Source organism: Tetrao urogallus, assembly GCF_951394365.1.
Source record: "Tetrao urogallus genome assembly, chromosome: 24".
Classification (NCBI taxonomy): domain Eukaryota; kingdom Metazoa; phylum Chordata; class Aves; order Galliformes; family Phasianidae; genus Tetrao; species Tetrao urogallus.
Genome location: NC_136837.1, coordinates 541,196 through 565,245, shown reverse-complemented (window position 1 = coordinate 565,245; position 24,050 = coordinate 541,196). Strand labels below are relative to the sequence as shown.

Genomic DNA, 24,050 nt, shown 5'->3' with positions numbered 1-24,050 from the left:
TGGCTCCTCTGCTCCAACTGGTCTCCAATAAACAGAAGCAGACAATTTCTTCTCCCCAGTCACTCCTTTTTTTAACCAACCCTTGTTTAAGGTGCAGTTTAATGCAGAGCCTGCAAACTCACTGCGCTGTGCCAGTCGCTCCATCAGCCCCACAACAGCCCTCACTGCTGCCTCATTCCCGCCTCTGGAGGCTCCCGCAGGGACGGTGGCTCAGGCAAAGAGCAAGCACATCTCCTGGGCACAGAGCCCACACCCCAGGCCGGGCCTCTGCCTCAATCCATGGCTGCCACGCTCTCCCACGATGCTCCCAGCTTTGTGCCAGGGGCATTTTGGGGAGCAGCACACCCAGCAGCGTGGCCGCTCCGGCACAGCCTGAGGAGCCCAGAGGGAAGGCTGAGAGGAGCGTCTGGTGGCGGCGGTGGCCCCGGCAGGACAGCGCTCAGCACCGAGGGATGCTGCCCTCACCCCCAGCTACGCAGACGGCAGAAGCTGAGCACAGAGAGCTCCGCTCCTCGGGCAGGGCTGGCTCAGCCGCGCCGGGACAGCCGGGAAGCTGCAGTTCAGCGCTGCTGGGCTGGCCAACAGCTGCCGGGGACGACGGGCTGCCACAGCCGTCCGGGTCGGCTCACCTTCGAACACCGCAGCCGGCTCCATCTCCCGCTCGCGGCACCGCAAACCCCATCGGCTCAGCGCCGGGCTGCTCGGAAGCTTTGCCCGCGGCGCTGCTGCCGGCCCAGCGCCCCCTGCTGGTGCAGCCACGCACACGGCGCCTCCCCTCTGCCCGCGCTTCCATCGGAGCCGCGTTCCCGTTGCCTCAGCTCCGACAGCCAGACGTGCCGGTGCTCGGGGCAGGCGTCTCGCCCAGCCGCCTAACGAGACCTCTCACTTTCCTGCTGCTTAACGAACACCTGCTTTCTTTCACGCCTGAAAGCCGGCGTGGGTACGGATGGTGGTTGGCAACCGGCAGCGATAGCAAGCTGGTCCAAACTGGTCTGTCCTGCAGTGCAAAACTCCCTCCCTGTTCCACAGAGTACAGCAGAGTTTGTGACCTTGTGGTAACGTCGGAGGGAGATAAGGGAGAGCAGGGAGACCAAGCTTGAGCTCCCCAGTGCCAAACACTAGCAAAGGAGACATGAAAAGGAAAATTCCAAGTCTGGAGCAGGCTCAAACCTTAAAAGCTGCCACCTGAGCAGTGCTAACACTGTCAGGGCAGCTTGTGGCCCATTGGAGCCGGCTGCTGCCCAGCGCTGCTCCCACCGGGCAGATAACACGCAGCTTTCCAGCTGGTCGGTTAATTGCAGCCTCCAACAGCTATAAATCAATTAACTAACTGGGCGGATCAATTAGCTCTTTGTGATCTGGGAAAAGGATACAGCAGCACAGACAATACAAATGCGTCCCCAGCCTCGGTGGCCACTGTGGCAGCACGTCACCTTGCGAGGGGAGCACCAGCAGCTACAGCAGCTCCTTGCCTGCTGTTACCTACCAGACCCACGTCGTCCTCCTCACCACCGAGGCATCCACAGACAGGAGGATGAGGAGCTGCCAGGGACGTGGGGACAGTGCCACCTATTTGCAGTATTTACTCCTTGTGCAGCAAAGATCTAAGATGCAGCAGTTACACAATTTGTGGTGTAAAAGTCCAGGACCGCATTTTGCGGAGCTTAGCAAACAGGTGACTCTGCAAGGTATCCTGACATCTGCCTGCATGCAGACAACCACACAAACCCCTGCAGAACATCAGCAGAAAAGCAGAAGTGACTGTCACTGGAATTTGAAAGCTTTGCTGTCCCTCGGAGAGCAGCACAGCATCTCCTGATGAACAGCTGCACGGCCGTGTGTGCCCTGCAGCAGGGACAGCACAAACCTCTGTGAGTGCCACGGTGGTGCAAAAGTGCCCTGCAGAGCTGGCAGGGAACAAAGCTTCCACACAGAAAAAGCAGCAAAGGCTGAAGGGGTTAAGGCAGAAGTGAGCCCTGCCTGGAAAATTCACTCAGGCACAGGCAACGTCCCACGCAGCCTTTCAGGCATTCCCTCACTTTCTATGCGTTTCTCTCTTATCTCACGTCCTGCAGGCAGCAAGCCTCAGGCAGCAGCACAGCTGCCCTTATCACCGCTATGAAACACTGTTCCCAGGCACAGAAACCTTCCAGTCCAACCAGCGCTGCCTCGGCCAGGAGCTGACAGCGCTCACCGGGCGCTCAGTTTCCGCACAGGGGAAGCTCGTGGCCAGAGACACCGCAGGCTTTTGCTTCCTGGCCCCAAACCGCTGCACGGGCAGCTTGCCAGGCCTGGGCTGGATGTGCCTGCTCACCAGCCAGCGTGCACCACGTGTTGCTGGCCATAAGCTTGAGCAAGGCTTTTCCCTTAGTGACAGAAGCTGCCAGAAACGGGATTCCAGGTTAGAACCGGAAAGAAATACAGAGAACGAACAGCTCTGCTGGCCCAGGAGCCACCAATCTGGGAACACAGCACGGCCTTGAGGAGCATCCCTGAGCTGTACACAGGAGAAACTCAGACACCTGGAGAGATTCTCTAGAACAAAGAAACTACAAAAACGCTCTACTGCCTGGGAAAGCACAGGTCAGACTGGGAAACTGAAAACCAGCATGGGAAAGCCAAAGTCTGCAACACACACTGGCCTCTCCACGTGGCCCTGCTCTCCAGCTGGGCCCAAAGATGGAAAGGCAACTCAGCATCCACCCAAGAGAGAGCACCTCAGAGAGAGATGCCCCACAAGAACTTCTCCCTGGGATACGTCCCAACGCATGGATCCTTGCACGGACACAAGGCTGGCTCCCTGCATGTGGCGCATCCACAACAGCAGCCCTCATCATCTGCCCCCACTCACAGCGCAGCAGAGAAACGTGACCCTGTCTGCCACCCTCATCACACCACCATCCCTCCCCAGCCCGCCTCCCTCACCGGTGCAAGTCCTTGGCTAACGTTACCTCACGGCTCTGCTGGTCCTCTCTGCGGTGTGAGGGAGGCGGTGGCACATCACGGTCTCGGGGTGCCCTTCTCCAATTCTCCTCGTTGCGGAGGATGTCAGCAGAGCCATGGAAAGGCCTGGGCTGCCTGGCACCGGGCTGCCAAAGCAAACCGCCGCAGGTGAGGCCAGCAGCTCATTTATTGTAGAGTCATGGAATCACAAGGTTGGAAGGACCTACAAGATCATCCAGTCCAACCGTCCTCCCATCACCACTGCTACCACAAGCACTGAACCAGATCTCGCTGCTCCTCATCCAGGCGCCTCTTGAACACTGCCAGGGATGGCGACTCCACCACCTCCCTGGCAGCCATTCCACTGCCTGACCACTCTCAGAAAAAAAGCCGTTCCTCGTGTCTAATCTAAACCTCCTCTGCTACAACTTGCAGCCACTTCCCCAGGTCCTGTTTGTTGCCTGGGAGAAGAGGCCAAACCCCTCCTCATCGCAACTACTCTTCAGGAAGTTACAGAGTGCAGTGAGGTCTCCCCTGAGCCTCCTCTTCTCCACACTGAACAATCCCAGCTCCCTCTGCTGCCCCTCGTAAGAACTGTGCTCCAGATCCCTCACCATTTCACTACCCTTCTCTGGACACGTTCCAGGGCCTCAATGTCTTTCTTGTAGTGAGGGGCCCAAAACAGAACACAGTGCTTGAGGTGCAGCCTCACCAGTGCTGGGGGGACGATCACCTCCCTGCTCCTGCTGGCCACGCTATTTCTAATGCAAGGCTCATTGTGGCCAAAGTCCAGGACCTGGTGCTTGGCCTCGTTGAACCTCATCCCATTCACCTCAGCCCAGCAATCCAGCTTATCCAGATCCTCTGAAGGGCCCCACTACCCTCAGGCAGATCGACACCATCTCCCAGCTTGGTGTCACCTGCAAACTTACGGAGGGTGCACTCAAAGCCCTCATCTAGGTCATCAATAAAGATACTAAACAAGATGGGCCCGACCCCCAAGGGACACCACTTGAAACGGGTCACCAGCTGGACTTCATTCACCATGACCCGCTGCGCACGGCCCTCCAGCCAGTTCCTTACCCAAAGAAGGGTCTACCTGTCCACGCCACCGGCAGCCAGTTTCCCCAGGTGAATACTGTGACAGGCCGTGTCAAAGGCTTTGCTCAAGTCTAGGCAGACTACGTCAACAGCCTTTCCCTCGTCTGCCAGACTGGTCAACCAGTGGTAGAAGGACATGAGGTCGGTCAAGCATGACCTGCCTTTCGTGAAACCGTGCGGCCTGGGCCTGATCCCATGGAGCAGCCACACATCCTGCAGGCTTCCAGGGGGGTTTTGGCCATACTCTGGGTTCCCCTGCCCACTCTGCTCTTCCCAACTCTCCACTCTCCCCAGGGGAGTCCCACTCTTCCCAAATTTGAAGGAGAACCCCAACAGCTCTGCCCACCCCGTGCTGCCCTGCTGCTCGCCCCATCTCTTACCAGATGCATTCTTCCCCTGGCTCTCCAGTGCTGCTGCTCCCACAGAGGATCGCGCCAGGCATCCTGGGGGCCACGAGCACGTGGAGGCGGCGGCCCAACCTGATGCAGATAGGGCTGCAGAGGGGACACAGGGAGAGGAAAGCAGCATGAGAGCCTCCCCGCTGCTGCAGCCTCCCCCTCCTCTACAACAAGGATGTCATGCAGGGATGGGGAGCCCAATACCTCCCACCTGTAGTCACAGACAATTCCCGGCCTTCCCAACTCGCTCCTGCACCATGGAGATGCTCTCCAAGCTACTCTGCATCCCAAGCAACAGAGCAGTGGGTCCCCACCCTCGCTGCCCCACTCCCGAGTCCCACACAGCTCCTGTGCTCCCAGCCCATCCGCAGCCCCACCTACCTCCTGGCGCGCCCTCCTGCACCGCTGCCTCGAGGACATCTTGCCCAAGCGCTGCTCCATCCCTGCTCCCTCCCCTGCACGGAGTCGCTCCTTAGCGGACCAGCCCTCAGCTGCGAGGAAAGAGGCGGTGTGAGCGCATCCCGCAGCACGGGCGTTCCCATCTCCCCCAGCTCAGCTTCACAGCGCTGCCATCCACAGCCGTCCCCGCTGCGCTCAGCCCCGACCTCTCGGGCCCCCCGAAGCCTTCCCACGCTCCCCGCCCAGCTCGGCCTCCGCCCGCACACGGCTCTCCGCAGGTTTGCGGCACACGCCCGGGAACGGGCCGCAGGGCTCGGGGCTCGCCACTTCTCGCGCGGGACGGCGGCGGAGCGAGCGGGGCCTGCTCCGATCCAACCCGGCCTCCCCAGCCCGGGCTCGGCGGACTCCCGGGCCGGCTGGGGAGGGCCGGGATCCTCGGCGTCCCTCCCGCTGTCGCCCGAGGGAGCCGCGGCACCTACATGTGGCCCTCGTCCCACGGGGCGGAGGGGTACGAGCTGCGGCAACGGCCCCGAGGGCGCGGGAGGAGGGGGCCGGGATTCCCACCGCTCGGTGCGGAGCCTGTCCTGCCGGCTGTAAGCGCGGAGCGACGAAGGGAAGGGCCAGCGGCGAGGGCAGAGCCGCAACGCCGCGAGGCGAGGCGAGGCGAAGCGAGGACGAAGCGAGGACGAAGCGAGGACGAAGCGAGGACGAAGCGAGGACGAAGCGAGGACGAAGCGAGGACGAAGCGAGGACGAAGCGAGGACGAAGCGAGGACGAAGCTCCGTGCGCAGCGCCGCCCGCAGCCGCGCTGGGAGGCGCAGGACGCAACAGCCGTTACCGGCGCGACGACACGCGAGAGGATTCGGCACGCGGCGGGGCGTTACCGCGCAGGCGCGGAGCGCGAGGCCGCAGCCGGCGGGGGCGGTGACGTCATCGCGCGGCGCCGGGCGGCGGGAGGCGGGATGGCGGCGGGCGGCGCGCAGGCGGGCGGATCGGCTGCATCGTCTCCACAGCCTCGTCCCCCTCCTCCGCAGGGCCCGGGCGGGTGGCTGCGGGCGGCGTACCGCTTCGCCGCCGACAGGAACGACTTCCGCAGGTCGGTGCGGGGCGGGAGAGGGAGAGGGGCCGGGCCGGGGCCGGCTCCTCGGGCGCGGGGCCCGCAGGCAGCCGCCGCTGTGCTTTTCAGGAACCTGCTGGTGAACGTGGGGCTGTTCGCTGCCGGAGTGTGGGTCGCCCGCAACCTGGCGGACATCGACCTGATGGCCCCGCAGCCCGTGGCGTAGCGACGGTGAGTGGCGGCGGGGGCGGCGCCGTGGGGGCGGGGGTCCGGTTAGGCGGCCTCAGCGGGGACGCGGTGCTCCCGGTGGGGCCCTTCCAGCTCGGGGCGTTCTGCGGGTTGTGTCGGACGGAGATGTGGTGGGACGGGGGGTTGCGGCTGGAGCGCGCCTCAGCCCGGAGCGGCCCGCTGTGCGCAAGGGCTGTTGAGCGGGATTGCCTCGGGAAGCAGACTGAGACGACGCCGTTTGACTCCACTCTTACAGAGCCCGGGAAGAACTTAGCTGCGAGGCGGAAGAGTTGCCCTCCTGCCACAGCCCGGCACCAAATGGGAGTTCGTCAGCAGCTGTAAGTTCTGAAGTGCTCACAGAGCACCTTCCATTCTTGTCCTTTGCAGAACTGCTGCTCCCACTGAAAGCCGTCCCATGTGAAGCAGTGCCAGGGAGCAGAAAAACTTCCACGTGGCAGAGGGAGAACTCCTATTCAACCCATTCTGCAAAAGGCAGTAAGAATTGTTTCTTGGAGCATGTAAAGCCACTGTGCATGGAATTCTTTTCTGTATCACCATTCAGTTCCTTAATAAAGGTAGAATAATTACATGACACAGTGAAATTTTTCTTTTTTTAATAAGAAACTTCAGTTTACAAAAAGAAGGTGTAAAAAGAGTAAAGATTTACAAAAATCATAAAAACATGATTTTTATTTCACACCCGAAAGACAAACAAACAAATCCAGTCCTGGGCTGTGTGCCGGATCCTTGTTCAAAAGGAAAACAGAACCGTGGGAAGCTGTGGGTAAACTCCAACCACCAGAAGGGTGCATGGATCGTGCGTGGCTGAGATGAAGCTGGTGCACTTACTGTACAGGAATCAGGGCTCTGTGGGAAGAAGCCATTTGGTGTTGCATAGCATGTTTGTGCGCCGGACTCAAACTACAACTTGCCTTTAGTGACTTCAAGTCCCGCTATGGGTGGTGAAGCTGTTCAAGGGACACTGAAAGCATGACGTGAGGCTGACGTGGGAGCTGTAGCTTTAATTCAATCAGAGACAGAACGCTGCAGCTCCCAGAATATGCTGCCTGAAGAGCAGAATGACTTCCCAGCCCTGAGCATTGTGGCAGTCTGACTGCAGCATGGCTTTGGATTCTTTGGGCAGTTATGCACAGGGTTTTAAATGAAAACATTCTTTTGCAGTTGTACTGCTTGTGTTTTGTGACTGAGAACTGCCCCAAAAGAGAAGTGTATTCCACTACTGAAACATATTTTAAAATGCTGTTTTCGAAGCAGAAATTTTAACATCTTGTAAAGAAATGGATTATCTGTACTTCAAAAGGATGTCAAATTTTGCAGGAACGGTTTTGTGAAGGAAAAGGGGATTAATTAGAACAGTAGGTCATTTTGTAGTTAATCTTGGTTTTGATTTAGAACACACTGATCTCCTCCTGAGGCCTGGGTTCAGCAGGGAGCAGTTCACACTTAAGTATATAAGGCTGCCATAGGTGACTTAGTGGCTGCTGTCTTCACAAACAACTGAAATAAAAGCTGCTCAACCTGCAATCAGAAGCAGCGCTTCAAGAGTGTTTGCACCGAGCTGTGAGGCAGCCAAATTGCCAGAACACATTCAGTAATTAATTGGATTCTCTCGTCGCTTGCTGCTGCCTTGAAGCGTCCTTGAAGCAGAGGCAGCCTCAGTCATGAGCACAGCATGGGACACAGCAGCTTAAGTCATTAACGACAAAAGGAGCAGAAACTCAGAGCAGATACCAGAGGCTGTTCTGACTTAAAGCCCCCACAGAAGTGACTGGAAAAAAAAAAATCAGAAATGCCACCAAACTCCAGTGTTGATCCTTACCAGGAAAGCAAAGTAGCTTTTTACTCGTTTTTGTAGTGGCTGCAAGGGGATTTCATACTGAAAGAAATGCTCGTGTTCGAACCAGCCTGCAGCAGCACCCTTCCAGCTATCTTAGAGTGGGATTAACTTCAGAAGCCCTGAGGATTAGCTTTCCTTCTACCCCTGCTCAGGTCAGCAGTGGAACTTCCAGGGCACCAGCAGAAAGGGGGGCTTCCCTGGCAGCATCCCTTGCAAGCCTGTCTCAACTCAAGGGAGTTTGCCTGGGCTGCACTTTTCTTGAAGACAGTTTTAACCATCCTGACCATTGCAGCTGTTTTCACCCAAAAGAAAATTGGTTGAAGTTTTACTGGAAACAAATATACCTACTTGTTCCTTTCCTGTAAAACTCTCATTTAGGTAAATGTACAGAAGGCTGTGCCTTCTGTATAGCTGGTGGCTGCTTAACCAAAGCTGAAGCACACATGAGAAACAGGGCCTCTTCCAAATGGGCTGAAGGTTGCTAGTGGCATGTTCCTGTACTCAGCACGTCTGACAAACAAGCTGTACACTTGGTTTTCACATGGATATTTGGAGTTCATCTCATAGCAGTAGGCAACAACCATAAGGGCCAGGCTTCGTAACTTCATTTAATAAATATGAGGAGAATGAAGATGAGCTAGGAAGCGTTCATGAGTCAGAGGCACAGAGTTGTGCAGAACAGACATTGCACTCCCTGTGCAAAGGAGGAGCCACGTGGGTAAGCCATCCGAATTCCTCAGCTACAGTTTCCGTTCAGTACCCCACAAGCTGGCAGTGGCATTGCTCATCTGCAAAGCTCTGGTTTGTCCATGTTATCATACATTCTTTAGCCTCGCGAATCCACAGACGCTGCACTGATTCACTCATACTGACTCAGTGTAACAATTATCCCCATAGCATGGATATGGTTCTCTAAGGAGAGAAGGCTACAGCCTAAGTTCTCGACACTTAGCACTGCCGTGCTGGAGGGGCGTTTGTTCCTCTTTGTTCCTCTTCAAGAGGAGAAGCACTCAAAAGCCCTACATTCCAATGAAGATGTGCTCACATGGAAAGTGTAAAACAGGAGCAGACACAGAGGGAGCCCTTTTCTACCCCACAAAGTCCTACTTTGAGGAGTCAGGGCCAGACCCAGCAGTTCAGCATGGAAAGAATTACATTCAGCACCTGCTGCCTCCACAGAAAGCACGTTACTGAGACTAAGAAGTACAAATCAAATGGTGTTCAAATCATCAGCTGCATGATCTCTTGTTTCATTTCCAGCTACACAAGCATTTACAGTGACATGGGGGGCTTTAAGCAGGCAGCTCCCTCTAAAAACTCGAGAATTTGGGGTCCCGTTCCTTAGGAATACTTAATGGAGAAGCACCTTTCATTTGGCAGTATGAGATTACCAGTAGGAGAAATGTTTGCACCCAGACTGCAGCTGATGAGACTGCGTCTGGATTTTGTTAATGTCCCTGCCTGCAAAATACATGATCCTCTGACACATAAGGTCACCAAATCCAGTGCTTCCCATTTCTCCTGGAAGTAGATCGCTGCTGTGCTCAGCTTGGCTTTATTTGTCCCCTTGTTTCATTCTCCCTTTCTCCTTCCTGGCCCCCAGCCTGCACAAAATCAGTAGCACAGCACTGCTCTGTAACTGTAGTGCATTCCTCCATATCATGCATATGCTTCAGGACAATAAATAGCAGTGGTTAAAGCCAATTCTGGGCCCATTGGGCTGGTCTTGTCTTTTTTTTCCCCCTTCTCTCTCTACCCCCCACCCTCCCTTCTGGAAATGTACTTTCCAAACTGCATTAGTAGGACTATCGGATCTCTCAAAACTATTTTGGCCCACCATGCAAGTTATCATTTACACAAATGGAACCCATTCACACACAGAGAATCATAGAATTTAAAATAAAACAAGCACAACAGAAGTGGCCTAAAGGCACACCCCTTAAATCAACTAAGACAGATAATCACCAACAGGTACAGGTGACAAACACATTCTGCTTTTCATCATTCAGTCTATGCTGTGGGTTTCAAAATTCAAAAGCCTGCCGGAATGCTTCAGATTCCCATCTGCAATAAGCAGGCATCAATATTAATGTAACAGACATGAGATAGCACTAAATTGAGGTTTTATATCCAAACCCAGGTTTGGGACAGAAGGCCCTTTCCATAGGCACAGCTCCTCTACCAAAAGCCCCCCATGGAGCTTTTATTCCTCGCTCTGCACCACACGCTCTGCCAGAGCTCAGCTTAGTGACTGACTGGAAGGGACTGGATGACATGAGAAAATCTAAATCCAATTGGCCTCTGAACAAGCTGTTCCTTGAATTATGACATATACAGATATTTCAAACATGTAAGGATAAAATCATAGCCTCTGAGCTTGCTGGTCAACTTCTTCATATGGACATGAAATGTGAAGATGCCAGTGATGCTGAGAGTACCTACAAAACACAAATCTGCTGCTTCAGTCAGGACTTATTTCCCAGTGTTTCTGTTCCATGCAAAATGTTATTGGATACAAGGCACCAAATCTAAGGAATCATACAAAATTAGCTCACTAAATTGTGTTGGCAGGTAAAACTAATCCTGTCTATTGTATCTTCCATAAATACTTCTCATTTTGCAGTACTGTTACTTCCACTGGAGCTTATCCTGGGGTCTGGCAGCAGCCAGAAGTTTTGTCAGGATGCAATTAAGCACATTCGGGCCTGGGGATGTTACAATCAACACAAGTGTGTCTAAATTACCCCCAGGACAATATTTCAGTATCTGAAGGGGCTGTAAGAAAGAAGGGGGCAGACTCTGGCAGGGGCTGTGATAGGACAAGGGGAAATGGTCTCAAGCTAACAGTGAGGAGATTTAAGTTGGACATTAGGAAGATGGCTTTTGCCTTTTAGAAGCAAAAATAACTTCTGACAGTGAGTCCACAGGATGCACTCAGTGCTTTTACTGTTTCCAATTATATTCCTGTGCTGAAAAAGAATGGCTGGAATCCCCTAAGGAAATGGGGGTGACACAGCCACCAAGAAGAGTCTGACGTCACACACTTAATGCACATTATTCTGTTTGCTGCTTCATGTTGACAGCTTCAAAGCTGTCAGAGAACTGACAGCTTTGAACAGAGAACTTCAAACCAGACCAGAGAACTGTTCTGGTTGGAAACAGTGGGGGAAAAAAGTGTCTTTTTTTTGTTGTGGTTTTTTTTTTCCCCATTGCTTTGCAGAGAAACTGTTTTTGCAGTATGCATAGTTCAACTTGGGCATGCAGGTAGTAAAGTGGTAACAAAGGCAAATTTATGCAACTAACTTGCTAGAGGCAGAATGTTAACTAAAATAAAGTATTTCCCAATAACTACAGCCAATGTTGCAGCCTATCTGGCCACAAACACATTAAGGTTCTTCATTCTTAAAAGCAAAAAATTAACACTGGTTTACGTACAAGTTGAAGAGAAGAAGGTTGTGCTGGGAACAGTTCTGTGCCAAGAGCTGCGTACTCACAAGCCTGACAGCCTGCAAGTGTCCTGTGGTTTGCTTTTCCTTCAGACAGCAACCTGCACAGTGCCAGGAGTTTAACACTTGCTCTCAGCATCTCTCAAGGCATCTGGCTTCTTGTTACATGACTGAAACCTCAGCACAGGTGTGCCTGCATGTACAGAAACAAATTCCACTCCCAGTTCAACCAGAACAAAGGTTCTGATCCTGCAGACACTGAGCTTGGGACTCAAAAGCGTCACCTCCACACCTGAGTTAAGTTAGATCAGTTGCTTAGGTGCTTGCAGGAGTAGAGCCTACATTTGGAATGATTCTGAATACACACCTGGATTGGAGCAGGATTTCAAGCCACACCATTAAAGGAGGGACAGAGCTTGTGTTACAGGCAGCCCGTGGGCAGGCATTCACTTCAGTGGGCTTCACAGTCATCGCAAGCTTGATGTTTGTCTTATTAATATAAAGAGGTAACTTCCAATTTTATTTCTGGCAAACAAGACACTATAGAACAGTGTCACCACGGCAGGGACATTGAGCTATGCTTATATGAAGATGCCTACAGCAGACCAATAGAAACCAAACAGCATAAAAAATGCTATACGCTATCGCTTCCAAATAAAAGCTGAATATCTCAGAAGCCTCACAGTGCTGGAAAAAGCAAGTTTACTTTGAAGTATAATTCATTCCTTCCCTATCAGGGCAACATTTTTCTGACCGCAGTATCTCCACATCTCAGCGCAACCAGGCTACATGGAGAGGTCACTAATGTCAAAACTGTCAACAGCAAACACGACACAACCTGCGGGGTACCAGCTGCACCCACGGCTAATGGGCTGCTCCCACCCCCCTCTGTAATCTAGTCCATTCACATGACAATCCTATTTCTACCTGAATACAAATACTAATGCAAAACACTCAGTCAAAAGATGAGCATTTGTAGCAAAGTCTTGGCTCACTACAGCAACAACCATCAATCTGCACAGACGGCGCCCGCACGGTGAGGGATGCAGGATGCAATCACAGTATTTGGCAGTCACTGCAAACATGACTGCTCCATTTTCCCTTCACTTCTGAGATTAAGGAGGCAGCACCGAACACCTTTTTTCCTTTCATTTTCCCTGTGAGACAAGCAGTCTCCACAAAGCTGCACTATGCTCTAACGAAGCCTCCAGCACAGATCTGAACACCACAAGCATTTCATTTTCATTCTTTCATGAATGTCAACTTCTGCCTGTGCTGAAGCCAGACCAGCTTCCCCTGCACTAAGCTGGGTCATTCTGTACTCAGTCTGGCCTATAATATTTTTATTTATTTTTACTACTAGTAGGGAAAAAAAAAAGCTACCTAGTAAACACGTAGATATGCAGACATTCACAGGAAATCCTTCCAGACCATGCAACATTTAGAGAAACAGAATTAGAATCTTTTAATTTGTTCCCATAAGACTGTTTCAAACTGGTTTGTCTAAAAACAAACAAACAAAAAAAAACCTCCACAAAATAAAGCAAGCATATAAACCCAAATTATTCTTAATTGCTAAAAATCAGTTTGTGTAGGCTGAAAAAGTGGCACACTGCTCAGACGCAGAGGAAATGGGATTCTTTATGGACAGAGGAGACGTGGAGCGGCGCTGTGCTCTAACAAAAGACGAGTTTCTTGTTTGCTCTGCTCATCTCTGCATGACTGAAGTGATTAACAGCAGCTGAAGTGCCCACAGGAAATCAAAAGTTGAAGTAGCAGCAGTGAAAAAAGAGGAATTGTGTTTGGGGGATTTTCCTCTTTGCCCACTCCAACAATAATGCACAGCTGTCAATTTGTGGCTGATGGCCAATGCCAGCCAGGATGAAAGTAGGAAGGGGAAGAAAAACAAGCTTCCAGCTCCCCTACCTGAACACTGCATCAAGTGCTTGAAGAACTGCATGCTTCAACCCACAGCTGCTTCAGGAAAGAAGAAAAAAAGAACCAACAAGAAATGCAACACATCTCTTTGCAGTCACATATTCAGATTTGATGACAATAAGAAACATGAGCAGCCAGACTCCAAACTACAAAAATTCCTGAGGTCCAACGGCAGGCTGAGGACTGACCAGAACCAGTCAATCAGAGCCCTGTGTTCTACAACCATGATACTCACAGACACATTTCTGTAACTTTTCAAACTGAGGAATACGACAGTTAACTTAATTGCCTCCCTTTATGACCCAGCAGGAATAACAGCTTCACAGGTTAAACGCTGCCCACTGCACCTGCACAACCTCGCTGCCTTCAGTCATTCAGGGCCTCGTGTGACAACCAGTTTGTCAGTATTGCCACTGCAGGTGCAGTCAGCAGCACTTCGCTCTGGCTCCGACTGCTGTCACCTCCACGCTATTCCCTTGGAAAACAAACCAAACCAAAGTGCTCATCTGCCAGTGTAAGTTGCCTCCCAGTCACTGCTTCTGCTGTCACAGCTGTGCAAGTCAGGGTTTTCACTTCTTTCTAACCCTGATCAGCAAAGTTATGCCAGCAGAAACGTGCAGTGCAGGCCTTTATTTTTGCTGCCAGTGCAAACAGATGTGACTCTGATCACACAGGTACGTTCTTGTTTTATTACAAGGTGTTTGGTTTTTTTATTTGTTTTAAAAAATAAAACAAAAAATATTCTCCAGAGCAGAACTGTTTCCAGAATTACATTCCTAGCAAATTTAGCTGCCAGTTCAGTTCAGCCTAGAGAGCAGACTATCAAGTGTGCATAAAGTCCCAGTAACACTGAGAAAAAGACCTACTGAAAGAAATTGCCAGCCATTTGTTTGCCTTTATCTGAGGGCAAAGAAATCGGTACCACAGATAGCTGAGGGCTGGGCAACAGTTCTTCTTGCTGATGAATGTCAAACACTTCTTCAGCAAGAAAGGCTTTTAGGGCAGCCAGCTCCAACTATTCAACAGCCATAAAAGAAATACCCGGGTGGAAATCCTGACGACAGTTAAAGGAAGGTACTAAACCTGCTCCTTCTGGAGGTTTATCAGCTCTATGACGATCTGAAGGTTTTGTGATACCAGTTGAATGCTGCTATTTCTTGGTTGTGCTCATTTCTTATATGCCTTACTCAATTCCATTTTAATATGAGACTAACAATACAAAGCATCAAACTCTTTGCTTTGAGTAATTCAACAACCTTGTTTAAAAAACAAGTTTCTGACTACACTCTTACATATCAGAACTGCACAGCTTGATACATTTCTCCAAACCTGGGCAAACACCACCACAACCTGATCCCCTTCCTGCAGCCAGCCCTTTTCCCTACAGAGAGGAAAGATGTGAACACCAATGGTTTAAAAAACAAAAACAAACAAACAAGAGACCATTAATTGAGTCACAGAGTTTCCCATCATGGGAATGTCAGTCTTCTGTCTTTATCAGTATTTTTGGACAGCACCTGAGCTTGGAGTTGTTTTTCTGAGATTCTTGCTTTGTCCTGCACAGTTCTTTGAGTGTAAAAAAGAATGTAGGCCTGGGTTTTGCACACCTCCTCCACGCTGCATACATTCAGTTTGGAGTCATTGCAGTGGACCCAAAAACCTAGGAATCAAAGTGAGAAAGAAGACATTACTAGGGGAGGCATCAGAGACCCATAACATCTTCTGAGTTGGAAGGGACCATTAAAGATCACCCAGTCCAACTCCCTTGCCATGAACAGGAACATCTGCTGCTCAGTAAGGATGCTCAGAGCCTGGTCAGGCCTAACTTCAGATGCCTCCAAGGATGGGGCATCCACCACTTCTCTGGACAGCCTGTTCCAATGCCTCGCTGCTCTTACTGTAGAAAACTACTTCCTTATGCCCAATATAAATCTCCCCTCTTTCAGTTTGAAACTATTTCCCCTTGTCCTATCACACAGACCCTGCTACAGAGCCTTCTTTCTTATTAACCCCCGCTTTAGATAACAAAGGCCACTCTCAGATCTCCCCACAGCCTTCTTTTCTCCATGCTGCACAGCCCCAGCTCTCAGCCTGTCCTTGCAGGGCAGTGTCCCATCCCTGGGATCACTTCTGTGGCCCTCCTGTGATGTGCTCCAACAGCTCCACATCCCTCCTGTGCTCAGGACTCCCCATCTGGATGCAGTGCTCCAGGTGAGGTCTCAATGCAGAGCAGAGGGGCAGATCCCCTCCCTGGCCCTGCTGGCAGCACTGCTTTGGATGCACCCAGGATACAGTTGGCTTTCTGTGCTGTGAGGGCACAGTGCTGGCTCATGCCCAGCTGCCACCCACCAGCACCCCCAGGTCCTTTCTGGCAGGGCTGTGCTCCATCCTCATGCCTCCAGCTTGTACTGAGTGCAGGCTGCCACAATCCAGGTGCAGACCTCACTCTTGGCTTTGCTGAACCCGTTAGGTTCTCCTGGGCCCACTGCTCAGCCTGTCTGGGTCTCTTTGGTGGTATCCCATCCCTCGGGTGTGTGACCTCACCACACACAGTTTGATGCCATCTGCAAACTTCCTAAGGCTGCATTCAATCCCACTGTTGATGTCACTGATGAAGATGTTAAAGAGCACTGGTCCCAGTACCAACCCCTGACACCACTCATCACTGATCTCCATCTGTACGCTGAGCCACTGACCACCACTCTCTACATACAATCCCGTAACCACTTCCATTAAATGGTCCACCCATCATATCTTCCCAATTTGGAGAGAAGGATGTCGTGGGGGACGATGTTAAAGGCCTTTCTGAAGTCCAGACAGAGGATATCAGAGGCCCTTCCCCTGTCCACTGCTGCAGTTACACCACTGTAGAAAGCGACAAGTTTGGTCAGGCTGGACCTGCCCTTGGGGAAGCCATGCTGGTTATCCCATAGCACCTCCCTCTCTTTTATGGGCCTTAGCATAGCTTCCAGGAGGATTTGCTCCACGGTCTCCTCTGGCGCTGAGGGGAGGCAGACAAGGTGCTTTTTCCCTGGGTCCTTTCTACTCTTCTTAAAAAAATGAGTGCTATTCTGCCTTTTTTCCAGTCACCTGGGACCTCTGCCTGATCACTTCGAATATCATTACGAGTGGCTTGGTGACTGCATCAGCCAGTTCCTTCAGGACTCAATCATTTCCAATTGCATTCTGGAATTGTTCATAGCAGACATCCCAGAGAAAAAGGGTTATGTAGGAGAAAAGGCACCTCTGCCTTTTCCCCTAATGAAGCTTTCAGAAGGAGTTTCTAATATGGAAAACATTTTACCATTTCTGTGCTGTTAACATGGTTGACAAATATCAAATGATAATTTAACCAATTTCACATGATGGCCCCAAAACTCAATAAGGAAAATAAGAATTCCCTGGAGAAAGCCAATTTGTACCTCTTTCTCCATCAGTTAAAAGGCAGAAACAGTGCTGATTCAGTTGAAGAAAGAGACTGCTGGAAATTCACAAAAACCCTGAGGATGTCATTCATGAATAGTTCCTGTCCAGTTTCAAAACACTTTCTGTTTATCTCACCATCCCAAGGATGCTGAGAAAAGACCCAGCTGGATTAGCTTCACAGAGTTACATCCCGTGAGAAAATGAAGCATTCATGCTGTTAACAGTGAGCAATAAAAGGCATCCCAAAGCGCCGCACAGCAAAGAGCAGCAATCTGTGCTCTTTACACACACACCATTGAAAAAAAAAAAGAAAACGTGCTACCAGTAATACATGCTGGGAAACAAACTACTGAGTGTCAGGAAACTTGTTTCTAAACAACCTTGATATGAAGCTTTACAATACACTACATCTATGGAATAAAACACAGATTTCTTGAATTTGTTTCCCTGTAATAAGGCACACGCACCTCCCTCTGTGTTGTAGCAATATGCTGTGTAGTGTCCTGAGCCAAACCCTTTACCATGATGCATCACCACAGCGGAGAGGTCATAGACAAAGGTCTCTTTGTCAAGAGAGGAGAGAGAGTCCCTGCAGCAGTAAGGTTCCATGTTTAGTACCTGGTCAAAGAGGACATGGACCCCAATCTTCTCACGGTGATTGCGTTCAGACCACCTGCAAACACAAGAGCATCATCAAAGCCTCTGAATCTTTCTTGGCAGTGGCAGAGGGCTGCAGGAATGGAAGACGAACTCAGGAGCACTGCAGCACAGTTTGAGGAGTTTTCCTTCAAGTAGGCACCACAACTTTTTCATCTGCTGTCACTTTAACATCTACTGCGGTCATCTTTGGCATAAAACTGCTTCTGTCCCTGATGCTTATTAGCTGAAGGTATGCTTTAGATTTATAACAGCCAATTTCAAGAAAACAGAACACCTAATGTAAAGGTCAAGCACAATTATACAAATATAAAACTCTCACATCTCATAATTACCTACACTAACAGTTTAGAAACTTCGTATTTTCAACTGTGTTTAAGTCTTACTTCAATAGGTAAAGAGCTGATACAGGCAGTAAAATTCATCCCATCTTTCACTCAGCAGATCAGTTCACCTGCCTCACAGCCACTGCTTCAAGCTGTTTGCAAGACCAGACAGATTTGCTGAGCACAATTCACAACGCGCTGCACCACATGAAAACATGGGACAAACATCAGTTTTTAACATTGGTGTTACTCAGTGTGCATCACACAGCTGGGCTGGGTAAAACATTTATAGGCACACACTGCTCAGAAGGTAAGGGAAGCTGAGGCCACGCTGACCACTTCTCTCCCAGAAGACAGCAGCTGTGTGCCTGGCAGCTCCTTGCACTGCCCCACTCACCTGAATCGTTTAAGGTGCAGCCGGAGGACCTGAGGTAGTCTGTAGATCATCAACTGCTTCTTAGCTTCACTCAGAACAAGAGGCTTGGGAGAAGACTTTCGTCGTTTGCCTATGGGAAAAAAAAAATCACAGCAAAGATTGTTAAGATGCCATTATTGTTATTTTTAATGGAAAAGAGCCTGTTTTTCTTCTAGTAGCAACAGTCCACCTCACAAACACTCAAGGTGTGTCTACTTGCACTTCCATCCTATGCATGCCTCTGCAAATCAGCAACTTTCCTAGAAATAAAAGCCATGCTTGAAAATATCGAAAGCTTTTTTCTTTTTTTTTTTTCCCTCTTGTCATGCTGATAATCACACAATCAGATATCAAACCCTGAGCTGTTTGTGCTGACTTGTTGCTCTAAGAAGTGCACCAAAGTATTTAGGGGAAGCCAGGCCAATGGCACCCAGGGCTGCAGTGATTTCAACAGGTGAACTACCAGCATTCAAATCACAGCCCTGGACACCGTATTCTTCAAAGTACTACTTTGATCCATTTACCAGGCCATCACAAGATGGCTCTAAGATATTAATCCAAGTCAGAGGAAAAATGCTTCCAGCAAGGTTCGACTTCCAGGAGTTCTGACTGCTCACAAAGGCACAGGAACTGCTAAACAGAAACTGAAGAGGGAAGAAAGGTTTCTCTTCCCAGTGATCACTCTTTCCAGTACACCAAACATACGACTGCACCATGAGGAAGACAGGTGGCTGTCAGTGCTTCCAATAAGAAATGTACCTGCTAATTAGACTTCTGCATCTCACCGCACCGGGTTGGAACAGATGGTTGCTCCTCCTCTATCTCATCTGACAGGCAGTGCCCCCAGTAGTTTTTGGTGCTCAGATGCAGGCTGTCTGCCTCTGCCTTTTTTTTTTTTCTTTTTTTTTTTAGCTGGTTAATATTTCTGCAGCCATTTAACTCTGGTGTTCACAAGGAACCACAGGAAACTGAGTTAAGGCAAAAGCCGCACTCGTCCGTGCTGACACTCTGCAAACATTACTTGTGAATCTGAACTGTATTTGGCTTTCAGAACAGCTAAGAGAATGGTTACTCCCTAACATTTTGGGAATACGCTCAAGAGCAGATTCACACACTGACAGCAAAAAGATTTCTATGAATGCTTGCTGCTTCAGCTGCTTAGTTGCCATGTAAGTTGAATTACTGGGCTTTTCCACACAAGGGGAGGAATATTTGCCATAAATACCTACACACAAAAATTTCAAATCCAGCTTATCAGAGTAGCTGAGCTACATGATTAGACACAAGGGTAAAACTATTTTCATATAATGATCTTGGTGTAGGGAACTGCTTTGGCAGGGGGCTGGACTTGATGAGCTCTGGAGGTCCCTTCCAACCCCTACAATTCTGTGATTTTGTGATTCTGTGATCTTACAGTCAGACCTATGCAGGAAAGCAGAAATAATCTTCCAGCTGAGCGCAGCAAAATACATGCATTCAAATAACAGGCAATATAACAACCTGAACCTTCCATAATAATGTCAGTTCATTGCTTTTTGTCCAAACACCAACAGAGAGATAGAAAAACTAACCTGGTGGCACATGTGAGAAATCCACGGTTGTGATTTCTGGTTAAGGGACACAAGGGAACAGATGACATACAGAAAACTTGTTACAACAGCTTTCCTGCCACACAGATGTGAAAAACATACAGTATAATGGCCCCTTTCTGTCCTTAAGTCCAACCCTTCTGCATCCAAACTCTTGCAGTTGCCTTCCCTCCAACACACAGAGCGAGAGCAGCTCTAAGCAGAGCTGTATTAAATCCTTGGTAAATCGCACTGCTCAGTAGCAGAGACAACAGAAGAATGACTTTTTGGTTCCAAACTGATTCCTGAAGGAGCAGCAGAAGCCACCAGCAGGAAGATACGAAACAGCATGAACAGCAATATATGTACTGGTTACGACATGTACGTTTTGTCTTGAGAACACAATAGAAATCTCTCACTTGGAAAACACGGTGCTTCTAACTGGCAAAGCCAGCAGCAGCTCTGGACTTACTGTTGCATTGGTCGCACGCATATATCCTCCCTTCCAGAGCTTCAGTTTCTGTGAACTTGGCCAACATTTCCGTCAGCATGCACTCTGCCTGGTTAACAGGGATAATCCCCTTCTCAATAGAGTGATAGCGCTCAGGAAACTCCAGGGAAAGATCCCAAAAGGGCTCAACGGTGTTGGATTTGTAGTTGCATGTTATACAGGTGACCTGGGAATTAAAATGTTTACACACAGATGAAGTTATGCAAAGGACACTTGCAGACAGGCATTTACACTCACATCTCAACAGCACCATCGTGCCCAGAAGGCAGTGTGTTTCCACAGACACACAAACACTCAGTCAGTCAAGAGAAATGTTGCTTGCTTCCAGTTTGAAAGCTAAACCTATCCTGAGCAAGTAAGTTAAACTACTTCCCTCAGATCTCCAAAAATGGAGACAATATTCACCTGCATGATGTTCAGAGGAAGAACATTACAGGTGTAACACAGGCATGAGGTTTTCTCACAGCTGGCAGTAAGCAGTTTGGAATTGCAACCAGTAAACGTTAGCATTTATCGTGCCACTTTCTTCCACTGTTTCTCTATTTTCCTTGCACATTTCATCTGCTAACTATGCAAAAACTATTCATGACTGGAGCACAAAAAGACAAACTTCAAAAGCACTTGTTTTCTCACATCATCCTGGGGTACTGTTAGTGAGAACAGGAGAAACGTTCTCAACTAAACTCAGAGGCAACAAGTGAGAAAACGAAGAGGTAATGAAATCAGAAAGCAGATTCAGACTTTGCATTCTTATGGAAATCATCCACCAGGAAGTCAGCTTCCAGCCTGGCACTGGCTCTCCAGCCAACTCCATCCACTGAAGGCACCAGTGACTGCAAGTCACTGTGGATAAGGAAGGAAGTCTTGGAGGGGTTAAAATTAAATCCAGTCTCTGTATACAAGTTACGTTGAATAAACAGCTTGTCCAGTTATTTACAGCACTGTAAATAATAACAGATAAATTACATGATTTGTGAACATCTTCCCACAGTTAACTAGAAACACTGACCTTGGGCACAACACAACTCCAGCCAAGAGACAGGGCTGAATAAAGAATGATTGGTTAAGAAGCACACAAGAATTTCATGCAATGCAAAGATGACTCAGATGAAGCATGACTTCAAGCATTCTTTCCCTAAAAAAAAACAAAGGCTTTAACTTGAAAAATACACCTTTTCTATTTAATATTTAATGTGCACTTATGAGTTCTTGTGAGTTGTAAGCTTAGTAAGAATGGCACTAGGAAAACTGCACAAATACTAATGAGATCACACCTACACAGGGCGCCTCGTGGTCCGACCCTGCAGGCCCTGGAGCATCAAGTTATGCACACATTCATTTCTCCTGAAAAGCAAAAGTAGCTGAGGATGTTCATACACACTGTGCTTGAGGGTCAGCCTTGTGGGCACAATGTGTTTCAGACAGGGCAATGGCACAGGAATAAGAGATCAAGCAGTGTGACAGAGCGGGTGCAATCATCTGCTGCAGAAACATGTTAAGCACACTCAGTATCTCAAGATGACATTCAAATGCCTGCAAAGAAAAACTGTCATGAATAGCTTCTTCTTCAGAGCATAGGATGACTGCCCTCTGTCCTTCATCATATTCTTTGTAGCCACAGAAACAAAAGCAAAGAGATAAAAATTACAAAGATACTTTAAAAACACAATAAACTTAAAACTAAGAGCTCAGAACTTCCATACCAGAGCAGATGTCATTCCCAAGTGGCACTAAATTAACAACAGATGTGAAAAGCATCAAAACCCTGAGAACCTGCACAGCAATTAAGCAGTTTTCATTCTCAGGAGGCATTCCCAATCAATTCCTCTCAGTATTTGGTGGTTTCTGAAGAAATGAAACCTTCGCTTCTTGGTGCTAACCACTCCAATTGATTTCTGTGCAAAACCAGGTGCGTACCTGACTGAGCAACTGCCCGTGAAAAATGGTGTTCACCACCTTGAGGACCTGCTTGGTGAGCTTCCTCTGTGAGAAAGGGATGAGGATCCTGCGCTTTGTTCCTTCCGACTCCAGCTCCTGCTGCACTTTATCCAACAGCTCGCATAGGAATTCCTGAGCGTCCTGCTGATCGTAACCTCGGAACGCCGGGATCAGACTCCACACAGAGTGCAGCATGGCAAACGGGGACACAAGGGCCCACTTGCCAGACCACATCACTCTGAAGAGGGTGTGCAATTCGTGACAGAGGGAGATGTGCTTTGAACGCGGTTCCTTGGGTTGTATTAGTTCTAAACTCCTGCTTATTGAGGAGCTGCCATTTAAGCCAGCTGGCAAGCTCTGCGTGCCGTATGATCCCACTTTGTCAGTCCTCCCTGACTCATTAGCAGCAGATCCATTTGCCAATCTGCCAGGCAACCTAGACTTCCCGTTCACAGTTTTGGCCAAGAGTTCTTCCGTTTCACAGAGATCAAGTGTCAAAAAACATTCTCTAAATTTCTGGAGGTGACTCAGCACTTGCAGAATAGAGTTCATGTAACATGTGTTTCCCAGGTTCCTCAGACCCGTCACCCCGGGAGTCATCAGATGCTTACGCCGGATGGAATAAAACTGATTCAATCTGCTGCTCTGCATCTGCCTTGAGGTAGGGGAAGCAGTCGCCACCTCCCTGAATTTCCTTGGAATCAAGTTCTCTCTGTGCACGTGCGACAGCAGCCTCGCACTCTTCCTCGGAGGAGTGTTTGCCAGCTCCTCCAGAAGCTGTCTCTTCATCTCCTGCCGTCGTCGCCTCGCCGCCTCCTTCTTCTTCTCCAACTCCTCCATCTGCTTCTTTTGCTGTAACTTCAGCTGGCCTCTGGAGCTCTTACCAAACCAGGTCCGCAGTGCCTTGGCAAGCAAAGACTGGCGCCTGTGCCAGAGAGCTGTAAGCATCTGAGATTGTCCCTGAGGGCTCCTCTGATGGCTGCACACGTCCTCTCCCAAAGTCATGGATCGCAGCGTCCTCCCGCTTCTCGTTGATGGATCATGTTTTTGACTTTTAATCGCTGACAGGGAACTTCTCAGCAATTTCAAGTCACCCTCCGGGTTATCATTCAAGACGTAATCTTCACAAAGGTAACAAAACACATACAGATCGTTCACTTCCATTGCCAATGGATGTCTGGTTTCTTCAAAGTGTTTTAGTGCATGCTCCTCCATGTACCTCCCACAGGCTACATGGGAGCATTTCAGACAAGCCCAGATCGATTCAGTTGTCTGGCAGTCCACGCAGTGCCACTTCTGTGGGTTCAGGATAGAATGGTCCTGGGCGAGTCGTAGCCGCCCAACATGTTTGCATCTATCCATCTCTTACAAAAGTCTTCGCTGCTTTGACCTTGTAAGACAAAAAAAGATAAAAAATAAAAAAATCTCCGAGCCAGTACACATCTAAAATGATCTCTTTTGTACTAGATGTAAAGACCTACAAAAATACAGGTGTTGTGTTATTCCACTCACAGTTTTCCTTCGGCCAACTACATTGTTTTCACGCACAATTTCTTTAAACGCAGTTTTCATTACCAGCAAAAAATACTGGACTGACAAACCGTACAGAATCAAACTGTCTAACTGTGTGCTAAGGATGGCCCAGACAGCTGCCAGCATGCCCTACCCAAACTGTGGGGGTTTTTCCAGAGAAAAAAGATTAATTCAGTCCACACATACATTTGATCTTTAGCTGCCCTCTGGAAATTGATACGTATGAAATGAATTTGGAATTCGAATGCATGTCATCAGGAACCAGACAAGGGTTCCAGCTTTCCACAGAAGCCATGAAAATATCAGAC

General features: G+C 49.4%; 2 protein-coding genes across 2 annotated transcripts; one reads left to right on the top strand and one right to left on the bottom strand.

Moving 5' to 3' along the window:
- Positions 1-5,803: 5,803 nt before the first annotated feature.
- TOMM6 (translocase of outer mitochondrial membrane 6) lies at positions 5,804-6,706 on the top strand (the record flags this gene model as incomplete). The annotated part of the gene is made up of 2 exons (XM_079546434.1): positions 5,804-6,129; positions 6,514-6,706. One exon carries the CDS (start codon positions 5,804-5,806, stop codon positions 6,122-6,124), a length of 321 nt encoding a protein of 106 aa, XP_079402560.1. The 3' UTR covers positions 6,125-6,129; positions 6,514-6,706.
- A 1,159-nt stretch (positions 6,707-7,865) lies between these two features.
- USP49 (ubiquitin specific peptidase 49) lies at positions 7,866-23,571 on the bottom strand (the record flags this gene model as incomplete). The annotated part of the gene is made up of 7 exons (XM_079546520.1): positions 7,866-7,915; positions 14,698-14,749; positions 14,886-15,028; positions 17,262-17,467; positions 18,175-18,283; positions 20,233-20,437; positions 22,189-23,571. The coding sequence occupies 7 exons, from the start codon at positions 23,569-23,571 to the stop codon at positions 7,866-7,868; spliced, it is 2,148 nt and encodes a 715-aa protein (XP_079402646.1).
- Positions 23,572-24,050: the final 479 nt, after the last annotated feature.